The sequence below is a fragment of the Balaenoptera ricei genome, chromosome 14, assembly GCF_028023285.1.
Source record: "Balaenoptera ricei isolate mBalRic1 chromosome 14, mBalRic1.hap2, whole genome shotgun sequence".
Taxonomy (NCBI): domain Eukaryota; kingdom Metazoa; phylum Chordata; class Mammalia; order Artiodactyla; family Balaenopteridae; genus Balaenoptera; species Balaenoptera ricei.
Window position 1 is genome coordinate 74,552,694 of NC_082652.1, and position 16,536 is coordinate 74,569,229.

Sequence of the window (16,536 nt, forward strand, 5' to 3'; positions counted from 1 at the left end):
TTGGCAGTCTATGTAAGCCTATTGCTTTTCTGTGTTGTGTTGTACCTGAAGTCATCTGAACCAGGGTCAGGAGAGAAAGATGGACATAAAGTCAGAGCAAGGTCAAACAGGACAATCCATGAGGACAAACTGGAATCCAGGAGGATGCCTGGAACTTGCCTGCATCTCTCACCACCTCTAACCTCAATGGTGCAGATGACCTGCCAAAGAGTCTGTGCCTTCTCTATGGAGCTGCACACACACCCAGCCTAGGATTCCGAGAAGCTAAACAAGGAGATCTTGTCAGAGCTAGAGAAACTGAACACCCAGTTCTTTCCTGTGCCAATAAGGTGAGGTGACAGATCAGTGACAAATTATGTGAGCTTCAAGGCCTGTGCCCTCAGTATGACCCTGGGCACACTTTGGGACTGCACACATTTAAGTTTCTAAGAAGACTGTGAAGTTTTCTTTTGTAAGAGGTATTTCAGTTTGTCAGCATTTATAAATATAAGTCCAAGCCTTCAGAGGTTTCTCTGAATCTGAAACAGCAACTTTGTAAAGTACTATTTTGTTCCTGTTGATAATTTACTCATCTGAAGCCAAAAGCCTGAATTGCTTTAACTGCCCTGAGATTTGAGTCATGTCTGCTAAACAGTGTTTTTAAGCACACATCAGTTAGGGGTTTGCTTTCTATCCAGGGGTACATGTGAGCTTCAGAGATAATGCTAGACCATTGCTCTCATGTCCTTTTCAGAATGATTCCATTTAGAACATCTGTCAATGTCATGCTGCCACTGGGGACAAAATAGCTTTGTGTTTTGCTGCGTCCTGCTGAGTCGTAATGATCCAGTGTTAGGGAAACACATGAAAAGCATTGATTCTGAATGGATCTATATTAGTGAACCAAATGATTTAAAAGCTCTTTCAATTCAGGTAAAAATTTCTCAGATCAGGGAGCAGCCTTATCCTGACCCTGATTGTGAGAATTATTGGCAAGCTGCAGTGTTCTCAGTAAGAATACTCATTGAGCAAATTTGGGTTTTAGCAATTTCAAGTCCAGAATTTCAAGGTCTGCTAGATCTTGACCCCAGAGTACTATGCCCCTTATGGATACAGAAAAACTGGAATAAAATTGGAGAAGTGTAAGAACTCATGAACAAGGAAAGTGTGGATATGATTTGAGTTTAGAAGGTAAAGAGTAGGGGTAGAGAGGACATTCTAAGGGAAATATTAATGATAGTAGAAAATAGGATCACTGGACTATGGGCTATAATATGAAAATTAAAATAAACTCTTGAGATAATAAGACTGGTACTTTCATTGATTTTCTAAAGCCTTCCACAAATAAGTACAATACAATTATACAGAATTAGAAATGTCAGGTGGAAAAATAAGTATCAAAACAGGGGATTTAAAAAATCATATGAGAGTAGTTTGTACAACTCTATAAAGTACATTTGAATTTCTAGATGAGATAACTTTTTCAGATATTAAACATTGTATACTTAACTGGTGCTGCATGAAGAGACAGTTAGACCAGGGGAACAGAAGAGAAGAATCCAGGAATAGACACAACTGTGTATGAAATTTTACTATATGATAGAGGTAGTATCTTAAATCAGTGATGAAAAGATTAATTTGTACGTAAGTTGTATTTGGACAGCTATCATGAGATAAGTTTGGATTAATTCTTCATAACATATTTATGGTAAATTCCAGGTGAGTTAGATTTTTAAATATAAGTTGAAACCATATAAGTAGCAGAAGAACACATAAGTGAATTACTTTATTATCTGGCATGGGAAAACCTTCTTGTCATTCAGAATTTGATTTCTCCTCCCCCAGACATCAACAATAACAATAAAAGTCTTTTGGGTGGCATAAATATCACAAGCAAAGAGACAAATGGGAAAAAGTATTTGCAACTTAAATAACAAGGTTTTAATGTCCCTAATACACAAAGAACTTCTAAAAATAGGAGAGATAAACCATTTTTAAAAACTGAACAAGAGATATGAGCCTTCCAGTCACACAAAAAAGGAATACAAATAACCCTTAAGCATATGAAAAGATGCTTGACCTTGATCATTGTAAAAGAAACACAGGCTAAAACAGTATTAAGATATGGCTTCAGACCTATCAAATAGAAAGCCAGATGTTTGACTATCTTCTCTATAGGTAAGCACAATGTAAATGGTAAGTTGAGAAATCTTCAGAGATATATATTTAATTATTCATGAAAAAAAATGTTATGATGCCTGGTATTTGCTTCAAAATAATCTGGTAAAGGGAGACTTTTGGATACATGAAACAAAGTTGGCCATGTATTGGTAATTTAGAAGCTGGGCCATCAGTATAAGGGTGTACACTACTATTCCCTCAAATTTTGTATATGTTTGAAAGTGCTCATAATAAAAAGTAAAGAGAAAAAGGGGGAAATTCATGCAGTTTCAAAGGGTACCATAAAATTAACCTAAAGGGAAATTTTTACCTTATAGAAAAAATAATTTTAGAGAAATAAAATTATACATTGGCTTAGAAGTGCACTTAATATGTGAGAATAATGATATATCAATGGAGAAAAACCAATTTAAAGCTGACTTGTGTTGGAATTTTTACCCTTTATTTTCGGGGTGAGTAAGCTCAATGAATTCTTGGTCTATCTCTATTATATTATATGCCTTGACCATAAATTGAAACAAAATGAACACATTTAAAAATAGATTTGATTGCTCCAGTAAACACATTGGCCACCGTCAACAAATAAAAAGTTCAGTTAAGTTGATGTTGATATATATTTGCAGTTTAGTTTGAATGTTCCATATAGGCTCACATCCATTAATTCTAAATAGCATTTAGGAAGTATCGAAATAAAAATTATCTTTGATAAACTTTGCTAACCGAACAAAATGCTATGGAATACACTGAAGAGAATGTTTTTTGTTTTTTTTTTTAATTTACACCCTCCCCCCCAACTTCCGTCCTTCCAGAAAATGCCTTCTGTTCTGATGCACAGGCTACAGGCCCCTAGAGTACTTCAGCCGTCCATAATTTAACTGTAACCTCCTGGACATGGATGTGGTGGTAGGAAGCTGTATTTCAAGGTCAGTTAATGAGAACCACCTTTAGGCTATCATTCAGATAATGAAGTGCTTGCTGTGAGAATCCCAGACCTCAAATGCTCTTACTGGAGCCCAACACAAACCAATCAAATAAAGATAAATGAGGAAATATTAAACATCTGTCCATTTTATGCTTGATAGTTTTATTTTATTGAAACCATCTACACTGAATGCAAAGTAGTATCAGTGATATTTTGTCTACGATTTTAAGCTTTCTGAAGTACCTTAAGAATGGTTTTGTGAATTTAATAAGTTCAAGTCACAAGGTCATAACTTGTCATGGCATCCTTAAGATTGTTACTTGGAGAACTAGCAAAGTTTGCATGGGTTAGTCCATCTGTGTAGTAGTCATCCACACATATCTGTAGCATTTGCTAAGCTCCCCACTAGACAAATCGGAGTGTATCCTCAGAGCCATGCAAAATATCATGCAAAACAGGAGGTGCCAATGAGTGTTAGATGGACAAATGGATGCTTTCATACGGGAGCCCGGTTCTCTGAGCTCTGACCTATTCAACTGACAAATTTATATGCTCTCTGCCAGCACAAATCTCACTTTCAAAAATTATAGTCCCTCTGTACTTTCTCTTTTCCCAGGTTATTTGAAATTGCTCTTCTGAAGATATAAATATTCTACTTTGAGGAAGTTTTTATACTCTTGTGCAACTTAAAATAGAAAAATGAGCTCAGGAAGCCAGACCTGGAAAGTACCAAGGTCATTATTTAATCTAAACATTCACTTTACAGATGAGGAAGGAAGGAGAATCCAAGCTCTGAACTTGGAGAGACACCACTTCCACCAACTGCCCAAAGACAAATTTCATTAATCATGAAATTTGCATGGCTCTGAGAATCTTAAATAGATTTATACACTAGCACATATGTATTGAGCTCCTCCTATATGCCAACCACTATACTGGGCTCTGTGGATCCTCAGTGGACAAGGAAATTAAATTCCTGAGCTAATGGAATTTATGTTGAACAAGAATGAAACAAAGCAGGGTAAAAAAAAAAAGAGAGAGAGACAGTATGGGCAACCTCATTTGAGATATTCTAACTATGATAATCATGTTCCCAGAGAAAATTCCCTTCCCTCGTAGAATGAATATATTTCTACTTTCTACCTATCTAACCCAGTTTCCATTTCAAATCATAATGAACACCAGTCTTGGGGTTTCCTCTATTGGAAATGTCACCCCATAAATTAGGTAACTTCCCTGCACGTGATTTCTCATCTGTAAACTAAGGGCTAGACCCCATGATTACTTAGATTGCCTTCTACCTTTTAGATTCTTCATTAAACAGAGCCTCATGGGCGTTGTGAATTATTTTCCCTACTCTTTCCAGCCTCTTACCTTCCCACGAAAGGCTCTGAGGATGACGCTGCGGTTTCTGTATCTAAAAGACCTTCTGGCTCTTGTGGTATAGTTTGTGACACAGTGATAATGGCAGAGAGTCAGACACATTTCCTGAAACATGGCAATCCTCCGGCTTTTTCTTCCCTTTTAGATTCATAGAACCAAGAACTAACAATCCAATCAATCATTGTGCAGGAATAAACAATACTGCTAAACTTGTCAGCTTTTTGATCCTTCCCAGATCTATATTTTTAGCCCAGTTCTTGGAAAACAGCCTTTTTTTTTTTTACCAAGGCTTTTATTTTTCTTTGTGGTGGTGTATTTGCTGTGCCAAGGATAGACTATTGAGGTCACATGATTTTAGGACTCAGAAAATCACGTAGTAATAAAAGAAGAACAAAGCTAAATACAAAAGAAATTTCTTTAAAAATTACAAACTAAATGCAAAAGAATTGTATATATAAAATAATTCATTTTTAAAAGAAACCTGTGGGCTTCCCTCGTGGCGCAGTGGTTGAGAATCTGCCTGCCAATGTAGGGAACACGGGTTCGAGCCCTGGTCTGGGAAGATCCCACATGCCGCGGAGCAACTAGGCCCGTGAGCCACAATTACTGAGCCTGCGCGTCTGGAGCCTGTGCTCCGAAACAGGAGAGGCCGCGATAGTGAGAGGCCCGCGCACCGCGATGAAGAGTGGCCCCCGCTCGCCGCAACTAGAGAAAGCCCTCGCACAGAAACGAAGACCCAACACAGCCAAACATAAATAATAAATAAATAATAAATAAATTTTTTAAAAAAGAAAAAGAAACCTGGAGGCAAACTATCTCGTACCCAGCTTAATATGTCAATTTCTTTAACTAGTCTATTGAAGACACTAAATAAATGATTTCCACAGTGCCAAGCTTTGCATTCATTTCAGGTGGAATTTATGTTCAATGCCACAAAATCTCCACCATCTTTCAGTTAAAGAAAAGACCCTGTGTAGGCTGCAGTAGAATTGATCCGTGTTAGCCAGGATTGTTGACTCTGGATTAGAGCCTGATTGGGAGGCAACCCCAGGCAGTTTATGGACTGCAGATTGGCTACAGGTCAGAAATACATGGTAGGGCATGTAGTTGGCAAGTAGTGATAGTCTCATTTCTGTAAGTGACAATTAAACTCCCATGCGATGGTCCTGAATCTCCTCTCGTACCTAATTCCTCCCTATGCTATAAGGTTAAATGCAAGTTCATCTTCCTCTACAAAATCTGCTCTGACCATAGCAGTCCATGAAGATTATTGTTTTGTTTGAACTAAAAGCACAACTATTTGACTCATTTATCAACTAATCATGTTCCATCTTGTAAAATTATGTTGTATTTTCTTTCATCCTTATTCAACTTTTAAGTGTATGCATGCCTTGACAGAAACTAGATTATGGTTTACATTTTTGGAATTTTCATCTTTGGGTCTGATACTGTATATTGGAGGTATTTAACTAGATTTGCTCAAGACTTAGCCTTTTGTGACACTGTCACCAAAAATATTGCAAAAAGCATAATTAACTGTAGGCAACGTTTTAAAATGTGCTGATGTATCTTCTTGATTCTATTCTTTTCATTTTTCCAGGAAACAATATCCTCCAACTTTATCTTGTATTTAGGTAACCAGCTTCAATTTCTTCCCTCTGATTATCAAGGATTGTGTCCAGGGAAGAATTTTGCTTTAATTACTTAACTCTCTTAGAATATTTAAATTTCATCTGGTTTTTGCACAAGAGAATTAATAGTTTTATCCGATTTTACTGGTGAAATGACAGACTTTATCACCCTTCAGAGGAGTTTCACATGAGCAAGTTCGGAAGGGAAAGAGAGACTAAGGTAGAGTGATGGTGGTGATGATAGACCTTAGGTGGAGGAAATCTTACAACTTTGACAGCAATCTCCTCTAGCAACCCATTTGGCTCAAAGACTAGAAGCAGCAACATCTTCAACCAAAAAGTCCTGGTGAGATATTTGGCACCAATCCAAACGCAGAACTACTCACTACCAGGCAGTTGATCAATGCAGACATTTTCTAAGAAGAATTTCACATCAGTAGTGGAGATATCTGTATCCCTGCATTAAGGAAGGCTGGTTGTTGATGGTTGCTATGCACCTCTTCCTGAGCAATGGTTATACTTTGTATAGATCTTAAAAAAGAGAAAGAGTACATTGACAGTCAGCAAACATCTACCCTGAGAGTCCTACTCAGTGAAGAAAGGATAAGAGAGGAACGCTTTAGTGCAAAAATATATATTGGCAGCTCTCAAAACCCCTGACCTCAAAAACCATTCATTAATTAAAGAAATATACATCCATCAACCATAATACATTTAGGAGGATTTAGCATCAATAGGGTTCAAATTTTAGAAAATTCTAATGTAAAAACATTGTAAATCTTCCAAATGATGTAATAATACTGGCTGGCTAGCTACCTAATCATCATCTTCATCATTATTTATCCAAAGACATGGAACCTTTTAGTTTTGACCCTGTACCAAAATGACAATGTAAAAAATAAAGTTTTGTTTAAATTGATGAATATGTGCATCATTTTCTTACATGTAGAAAAATGATTAGAATTATGTAGCAGTTTTCAGATACGTCCATGGAGCAGCCTGTTGTTGACGTTTGATTTTGATCACCTCAGAACTCCTGAAGGGTACAATGTTTTCCTGATTGTAGAGGTGAGGAAATATTCCTCCTTCTCACATAGTAGGAGAGGAATGTTTCTATTCTAGGGACGTCTTCATAAGCCTTCCTCTATCCATCTGTATAACCCACAAATCAGAAAGTTGTACCAAATGGCAAATCATTTTGCTAACCTCAAGTGTGGAAAGTACATCAAGTATTTAGTGGGTGATGGTGTAATTCAAAGGTATGTGGTGGTAGTTTTCGTGTCATCACTGTTTTTGGCATTAGCCCTTGGCATCACCCATAGCCATTGTAACAACAGAAGAAATGAAAACCAAGGCAGGAGAGGTTAGGGCAGTGGGTGAAATGGCAAGTGATGTTCCTTCAGGAGAAATATTAGCAGAATTACCATAGTTATGCCTCTGAATAGCTCTTCCCTTTTTTCAAGGCCTAGAAAATATTCGGCAGATTTGCCAAACACAGCATATTTGCCCGTGGAGAACAGAGGGTTCAATATTTCAGAACGTAAGATTTTAAAACATTGCTTTTGAAATGAGTTTAAATCAATGTTTTTAAAGGTTGTCATTTCAGCTGTGAAATTTTTTAAATTAAAAAGGAATATTTTGTATGCATATAATAGAAAGCTCATCCTTCAGGATTACATGCAGAATATTCCCCTAGGCTTTTCTCTTCCATTACTCATATATAATTTCAGTCTCCCTCTAAGCACACCTGCATCATCTGGGACAGTTTTTTCTATTCCCTGTGACTCTTTTTCCTAGCACCACACTCCTGTTTCCAAGAGACACTGGCTTAAAAAAAAAAAAAAAAAGCTATAACTCTGAGTTCTACTATTGCTGTGGCAATAGCCATGGTGGGTATCACATAGCTTTTTGTTCCATATTACCTGACATGATATAAAAAGATAGGTACTAAGTGAAATCATAGAAGAGTCCTTACTCCTGAAGCTGCTCTGAACTAGTTAACTCACAGATTCACAGAATAGAGGCATTCCAATTTTTTACCCTTGAAAGCTAAATTTGCGTTGCTTTGCAGGAAGGCAAAGGAAAACCAATTTTAATCATAAATACTTATTTTTCCTCCTACACAGGCCCACCAAGACCATCACTATGACCGATGGAGACTATGATTATCTGATCAAACTCCTGGCCCTTGGAGATTCGGGGGTGGGGAAGACGACATTTCTTTACCGCTACACAGACAATAAATTCAATCCCAAGTTCATCACGACAGTAGGGATAGACTTCCGGGAAAAACGTGTGGTGAGTTTTTAACCATACTGTTAACTGGTTGCTGATCCTCCTATATAAGATAAGGATTAAGAAGCTATGTTTATTGCATTGCAAGGTGACTGTCTTTTATCACATGAAATTCATAACCTGTCACTTTAATCCAATTTAAATATTATTTTTTACCGTCTCAATTATAAATAACATTTTGCTTAGAAAAAGTTGAGTGGCACTATCACTTGTCTCCAGAAGTACACAGGGCAACTAAAATCATTTATGGGTTTCTATAGTGTGTTTTCTATGAATTCTTAAGGAAACTTTCAAAACATGAATTAGTATCTAAAATCATTAACTCTTGATCTGAGTTCCTCAATAAAAACGAGTGTTCATTTCCCTATGCTTACAAAAAAAGTTAAAAGAATGATTGGCAAATAGCTGGAACAGGAACTCAAAGCTGCATTTTTATTTGTGTGTAGACTCAGCCATCAATCACTAGCTTCTTATGAACAGAATGTGAGACCAATCCATGCTATTTTTCAAGATAAGGGATTTTAAGTGAGAATCACAACCACTTCCTTCTCCTATGCTAGACGCTAATGACAGAAATAAGGATATTGTGACATGTGAGACGTGTAACATAGGCACAGAAGCTTAGCCAGATTTACTGCCACCCAAGGTATTCTTGATTGCCAAGATGGCGGCGGCTTCCAGTTGATATCACAAATCCAAAAAAAAAACAAAGGAAATGATGTTGAGAAGTTAAATCATGGTTCCTTATAATGTCCTGTACCTTATCTGAAAGTCCAGTAGTGTAGTCTTAGCAAACTTGCTCCCAGCCCTTCCAGGGTTTTTCTGTGCCTTCTCCCCTCCCAATTCCCCGCCCCCAACCCCAATCTAGGTATAAATCTTTGCAAAGTTTTCCCTTTAAAACATCTTCACTAAGCCATAAGTAAAAGAACTGGATAAATATTAAAATTGCTATGCTTTGTTTAAATAAGAAGTCAAAAGGCCATCATTTAAAAAATTTAAACTTTTCTAAAAAGAGCCTTTGAAGGAACGACTAGTAAGGAAAGACTTGAAATATCCTGTGTAAACTTAATGAGAAATTCCATGTGTTTTTCATTTTGAAAGTCCAGTTCACAGTAGAGGATATTCAGGTATTTGTAAAGCATTTTACTGTTTTAAAAATGCCTTCACATCTGCTATTTCATTTAAGTTTGCAGTAACTCTGTAAAGTAGGAGGAGATGATGGGTCTCAATTTGCTAAAGGAAAATAAGATTCTATGAACTTAAATGAAGAGTCTATATTTGAACCTAGAACTTGGGTCCTAAATCTAATGTTTGCTGCCTCCATGAGGAAATGACAGAAGGTGTCTAATTTAAGTTTGCAGGATGCCTAAATTGTTTTGAAAACCATACTTATACTTGACATTTAAAAGTGAGAGTATGTGTGATACTTCCGGGAAAAAAAACCAGAGCAAATATTTATTTTGCACTATGAACTTTGATTATAGTAATGAAGAAAAAATATGCTGAGTGAACCCAGAGAATCTGAATGCTGACAAAATCCAAAGCAGTATCAACTGATGACATTTGTATTTTTTCAGGTTTATAACACACAGGGACCAAATGGGTCAACAGGGAAAGCATTTAAGGTGCATCTTCAGCTTTGGGACACAGCAGGACAAGAGCGGTAACAGTGAATTACTTTGTTTCTAGCTACAAATATCTTAGGAAAACTTATTTTAATGTGAATGCTGTATGTGGTATGTGGACTTGTAAGGATATGCAACTCTCCTCCTGGTTTCAAAATAAACATTTGTATCAAAAAATAAAAATAAATTATTTGTAGTTAATCGACCATAACTAGCACTGTGTATTTGGTACAGATTTTAAAAATCAGATTTTCAGAAATCTCTGTGAAAATTCTTATGCATTGTCTTTGTACTTTGTAATAGGGGAAAAAAGAAACTTCTCCAGAATTTAATTAAATTGGGTGGGAAATTGACATTGTTACAAGTACTACTTGAAGAGGGAGTTGAAGAAAAGGGTGTTAATATCTTTCTCATCTCTTTCTGCCCTTACACACAGACTCTCATCCTGTGTCCTTTGACTGGCTTTAGAGATTTTGGTCTCACCATCACCCTCCAGCTGGAATGTTTTACTCCCTTCCCACCTTCCCTGAGGCTCTCCTTTCACCAGGCCTGGCTCACATTACACCTGCTCGGCGGGGATCTTCTGAACACCCCAAGTGAAACAAACTCCCTCTTTCTTGAACTTCTACATCTATTCTTCCATCCCTTAAATTACTCAATTAATTATATACCACCTTGCAGTAAGGTGAATCTTCTATTTTTATCTCTAACTGCTGGTCTTTGCTTCACTTGTGACCTTCTCACACCAACACAATTGTGAGCTTTATAAGGACAGAGGCCATACTTGGTTTTTCAGCCTCGTCTCTGGTACAACGTCCAAGTCAAGAGACACTCAGTAGACGGTAGTGTGGATTGTTTAGAGCTGGAGGTGCTATGCCATTATTTGATGAAAATATATTTCTTTGAGATTCAAACTTCCGGAGTGCGAAAGACCCCAAGCTAGTGAAGCTTTTCAATATTAGATTAAACAAAAATTGGCAATAGATTGTCAAAGAAGATATTTAGAAGGCACATACCTCCCAATTCTACATCACATGTCTTACAATGTTTATGCTGGTAAACACTTCAGTCTTTGAAATGAATCCAAAACATTCTCACTTTCAGTGAGTGTAAACGCCAGGAGAGGTGCTGGGCCCTCTCTGTGAGCTTTTTTGACTGTGAATTCCATTTACACACATCCTTCAACACGGCTGGTTCTTCTGAAGTCATTCCTTACAAGAATCTCTGTTCATATGTCAGTTTTGTTGTCACAAAGATGTATGTTTTACAGACCGATTTAATGCATTTTTTGAAGAAGGAATATGAGAAAATGTGTTTCCCATATGTCTTCGCACACGATATGTCAGCCTAGCATGATGGCAGGCTTCTCTCATCTGTCTCCTTAAGACAGCTGCTCCAGGAGTGAAATAGGAAATACTAGGGACAGTCTTAGTACATCAAGGTTATTCATCCCTTGAGAATTTTGCATTCTGTATACAAAAGGTGCAGCTAAGCAGCAGGATAAACAATGCCTCACACCTCAACCCTGTGCCTGAGGACGCCTGGCATTATAACCCATGTAAGATAATGATTATTGCTAAAAGTCACATTATGAGAAGGAGGAAAAAAATCATACCCCTTATGTAAACCTAAAGGATGCAGGGCACAGACTTAGTTCTCAGTGAGGGAGAAAGAGCTATAATGTGCCCTGGGATCTGTTTTCTCATGGGGTCCTAGCTTTCCCCACCCTGGGGACACAATGAGGTTGGTGGGTGAAGCTAGAAATCAATAAGCTTTCCCCTGGAGTAAACCCTGGAAAGTAAGGGGGTTAACAAGGGTCCTGGGCTGAGTGGTCCAGGGTATGAAGCTGGTCCAGAGCAAGAGTATTTTACCCATGTTGTTGTGGATGCAGAAGTGTTTGCTCCAATGAGATCTTATCCAGCAAGTATGTTTTAAAGTAACTGTCATGTGCTGTGGGCAATGAGAGGGGGATAAGGCACAGTCTTATCCTCAAATGAGACACACACACACACACACACACACACACACACACACTCTTAAGGAGAGGACAGAGAGCAGACTGGTGTGGCTGAGTTAGCCACACTCTTGTGGTTTGAGCAGGAGACAGTTTTGTGAGTACAGCTAGTTCCCAAAGACAGAGAACGAACCCTTCAATAAAAGCCCTGTAATCTCTGAGCTTCTAGTGACGGGTAGGAACAAATCCACAGGAAGAAAACTGAGTAAAACTTTTGGTATTTCATAATCATCACAAGTATGTCCTACCAAAGGAATCTTATTTTGGAAATAAAAAGTCATTAAAATATCTCTTCCCCCTGCTTTGGTATTGAAAGTATTGTTCTCTATTGAAGTCATTTAACACTTTAATAATTTATATCCTTTGCTATGTTCTTTCTTTATTTCTTTATCTAAATTTGACAGACACTTAGCGAGCCAAAAATATGCTCAGGGCCATAGAAACACAATGGATAGCAAGTTAGAAACACAGCTCCTTTTTTCTTGGAGCTACCGGTGTAGAATTTGGACAAATAGACAATTGCAATAATAGCTTTAGGACAGTAACAGAAAAACAAAGAGTCGTTGTCAGGTGCACCAAGAGGGGTCCATAAGCTACGTGGGGGTGTTGGGAAGTCAGCGTGGGGAGGTGATACTGTTATATATAAATATATATACTCATACACAATATATAAGTGAATCTTATCCAGGTTAAAAGGATAGAAGGTAAAGGAAGCATGAAGGCGAGGTTACCCACAGGAATAACAGCATGTGTGAAAGCCCAGGGGAGAGAGTGAACTTTCTAAGAACTAAAAGAAGATCAGCACGCCTGTGGGTAGTCAAGAGATGAGCTGGATAGATGAGCAAGGGTTAGTTCATGCAGAGCCTTGACGGATTGTTGAAAAGCTCAGTCATTATCGTAAGCAAAGTACCATCATTTAAATATTTTTAGCAGAGGATTTATATAATCAGTGGGAAGAAATCAGGGAAGGGGAGGATCCCATTCAACACTGGAGACAGGAAGCCTGTTGAGAAGGCTGTTGAAATTATCCAGGTGGAAGATAATGGGTCCAAAACTAGAGTAGTGGCAGGGTACGTGGACAGAAATGAGAAAGTCAGGAGATATTTGTTGATTGCTTGTATATAGCAGGTGAAGTAGAAAGGCTGTGGTGACCAAGGAGGATGGATGGTGATGTCATTGACAGAAAATCAGGAGGAGGGGCCAGTTTGGTTTTAAACACATGAAGTTGAGAGTACCTTAGTTTCCTCCAAGTGGAAATATTAAACAAGAAATTGGGCACATGGTACGGAGGGCAGGAAAAATCTAGACCTATAAACTTGGGGTTCAACATATAGGTGATAATTGAGCCAGGGAAGTGAATGAGATTACCCAGTGAATATATGTAGAGGAAGAAGGGGTCAAGAATAGAACCCAGAGGAAACCCAAGGATCTACAAATAGGCCAAAATAGGAGATCAAAAATTAGGAGGACATTTAGGATAGGAAGTGTTACGCTTCTCTGTTTCAAAGTCATGTGCCTTTCTAAAAATCAATTGCCAAATTCACTTCTTTATCAGTATAACCCAAACCTTCTCTGGACCTTATGTGTGATCTCTTGTTTTGCCCATTGCTGACATTGAAGTGGATCTCAGAGCATCTTCAACTTCCCTGAGGATGTTGGGGTAGAAGGGGTTGGAACAAGAGAAAGTCTTTACATCGCACATGGAGGAGTGCATTCTTCAAAATCCTCCATTAGAGATGAGACTTCTTGCTTTCTCTCCTCAACTACCAAGTCTCTCTGCCCTTCCCTCATTCCCCTAATCAACGTCCTCTTTTTCCTTTCTTCACTGTCTTCCTTCTCCTTAAGAGACATGCATGCCAGCGTAAAGCTCAGTTTTACCCCTGAAGAGTGCTTATAAAAGAGTTTTCTCACCAATGTTGTTCTTCCTTACAAAAGAACCCTAGTTCCAGCTGCTAACAAGTTGTGGTTTTCTGCATGTAATCACAGGCATCCATTTTCAGGCTACCATGTGCCAAGCTTCCTTCTGGGCACAGACAGGAAATCTGAAAAGTATAAGTTAAAGTCCCAACTCTAAAGTGGCTTCTATTTTAATTGTGGGCCACGAGATGCCCGGGAGCCAATGAGAGAAAGATTCCAAGGGGCTGTGTAAGCAAACGTGTGGTTGAAGGTTACAAGCTCTCACATGCATACCTGCTATGGAACATAAAGCCGGGACGTGGTCTTAAACAGATCTACAACCAGATGTTCTCCCCGACCCTTCAGCAGTCTTTCTGCCCATTAGGTAGAATAATCCAGAGGGATGCCATGGAGAGTTCATATCTGAAAGGGAAATAATGTTGTTTGTATTGTCATCAGAATGTGCATGTGGACTGACTTCCAGAACTATCCACTGTGCTTTTTTGGCAGATTCCGGAGCCTCACCACTGCATTTTTCAGAGATGCCATGGGTTTCTTATTAACGTTTGACCTCACCAGTCAACAGAGCTTCTTAAATGTCAGAAACTGGATGAGTAAGTGGGACCGAGTAACTTCCATTGGCCACGCTGCTTCTCTGCCTCACAAGATGAAACCAGATTGGGGACCACAGATTAACTCTAAAAAATCACAGGTTTAGTGTTTCCTGTGTCACCTTCAAAGCAGTGGCTTTTATGTGGCTCATCCAAAGTGACTTAAAATTGTGTTTTCCTTTGACGTCTTAGAAGAATCACCACCTGTACGTAAGGACTTTATTGTTGCAATTGACAGGCCATTAATTCCACTCATCCAGTAAGTCTTGAAGGATTTCTTAAAACTAAATGAGTGGTCACATCTACTCCATCTAGCCTGGTGGGGACACAGAAAAACAGCAGCGTTTTCTGAGGGGGCAACTGGTACCTACAGTGTGTGCCCTTGCACGTGGGTTAACTAAAGTGTTAATTGACTAATGGGTTAATTAGGTGAGAAATTGTTTCAGAGCAGAGCAACCACATGAAAATACGGTAGTGTGTCAGTCAACAAGCTCACGTTGAAATTTCACTTCTTTTTTGAAAAGTGTTCAAATGTGAGGAAGACTGGTATAGAAAAATCTCCAGCCTTCATGGCAATTTAAACATAATATAAAGTTTCAAAGTAGCCTAATCAGTTATTAAAGCCAGACTGATATGTCAGCCCAGAAGTGTGGTATTTGATTTTTCCTTTATTTTTTAACTGATGTAGCACTAAAGACAGTATTTCATTTGCATGTTTTAAATTACAAATACCAGTTTTGATCCTAGTGGGACATTCCAACAGTCGCATGGGGCTGGTGCTACTTGTCATTTCCAGATTTGTCAGGGCTGTCTGTGGCCAGAGTGATATTTTTTAAAAGACTAGATCATATTATTCCTCTGCTCAAAGTCCTTTTGGGATTTCCCATCTCACTTGGAATTCCTCTTTAATTCACTTTTACTCTGCCCCAGCTCACCGGCCTCCAGCTAAAGGTCTCTCCCCTGAAAAGCACAATCCTGCCTTGGGGACTTTGATTTCTGTTCGCCTCCGCCTTGATTTCTCTTTTCCCATTTATAGCGTGTGTTAGTTCTTTCATCTCCTTCAAGTTCTTGTTCAAACCTTATCTATCTCTTGAGAGAAGCTTTCCCTGACAGCCCCATCTAAAAAACAGTGCTCTTCATCACTCTGTATGCCCTCAGTACACTTTCTATTTCATTTGGTCACTGCCACCACCTGACATTATTATATTATAGTATATTATATATATTATATTATATTTATTATATTATATTATTTCTTTGTTTACTTGTGGTTTTGGTTCTTTCTACCACTAGAATGTAAGCTCTATAAAGGTGCAGACTTGGTCTGCTTTGTTCCGTTGCAATACCCCAGATCACCTGGCTGAGTGTCTGGCTGTGTAGATTCTCAAATATATATGTATCTTATTATTACATATTACATATAATTAATAATATATATAAATGCTTTAAATGTAAGTTCACTAACAGTGGGGAAAAATACCAACAAATTCTGACTTAATTGTTTCTCCAAATGAGTGTTTATCCTAGGATCTGTCTCCATTTTCTTTTGCTATTACATTTCTTTATCCAAATTTTGGTGTTATTATTCGATTGTGGGGAGATAAGGAGATAATAAGATTATTCAATTCTTTCAGAGACTGATTCGTTCATCATTTTTCAAGGTAGATGAGATGCTTCCTTATTACTAAAATTTCCAGGAGGATACAGTTGGGATTTAAGATAATTAATTGCCATATCTAATAAGGCTTTAATTTCTAACATCCAAATAATTGGTGTTATAGAGTAAGCCTTTGTCTTCTTCCTCTGACCTCAGCAAGGTTGCACATAGCTTGCCTTGAGGTAGACCGTAAAATAGTCCCGTACCCTTGAAAACATAGATTGACAAGTTTTTTATCATTTCCTCCCTCCCTCCCTTCCTTCTCCTTCTCCTCTCCTTCTCCTCCTTCTTCTTCTCCTCCTCCTCCTCCCCCCACCCACCCCCTTCTCTTTTAAACAGTGT

General features: G+C 38.2%; 1 protein-coding gene across 3 annotated transcripts in view; it reads left to right on the top strand.

Annotated features, from left to right (window-relative positions):
* The window catches only part of RAB27B (RAB27B, member RAS oncogene family), a 162,542-nt gene that overhangs the window by 138,081 nt on the left and 7,925 nt on the right, over positions 1-16,536 (top strand). For all 3 annotated transcript variants that reach the window (XM_059894595.1, XM_059894594.1, XM_059894593.1), the window contains 3 exons: positions 8,223-8,394; positions 9,969-10,054; positions 14,437-14,540. In XM_059894595.1, the coding sequence (XP_059750578.1) occupies positions 8,242-8,394; positions 9,969-10,054; positions 14,437-14,540 (343 nt within the window). In that variant the 5' untranslated portion in view covers positions 8,223-8,241. The remainder of the gene's footprint in view (positions 1-8,222; positions 8,395-9,968; positions 10,055-14,436; positions 14,541-16,536) is intronic.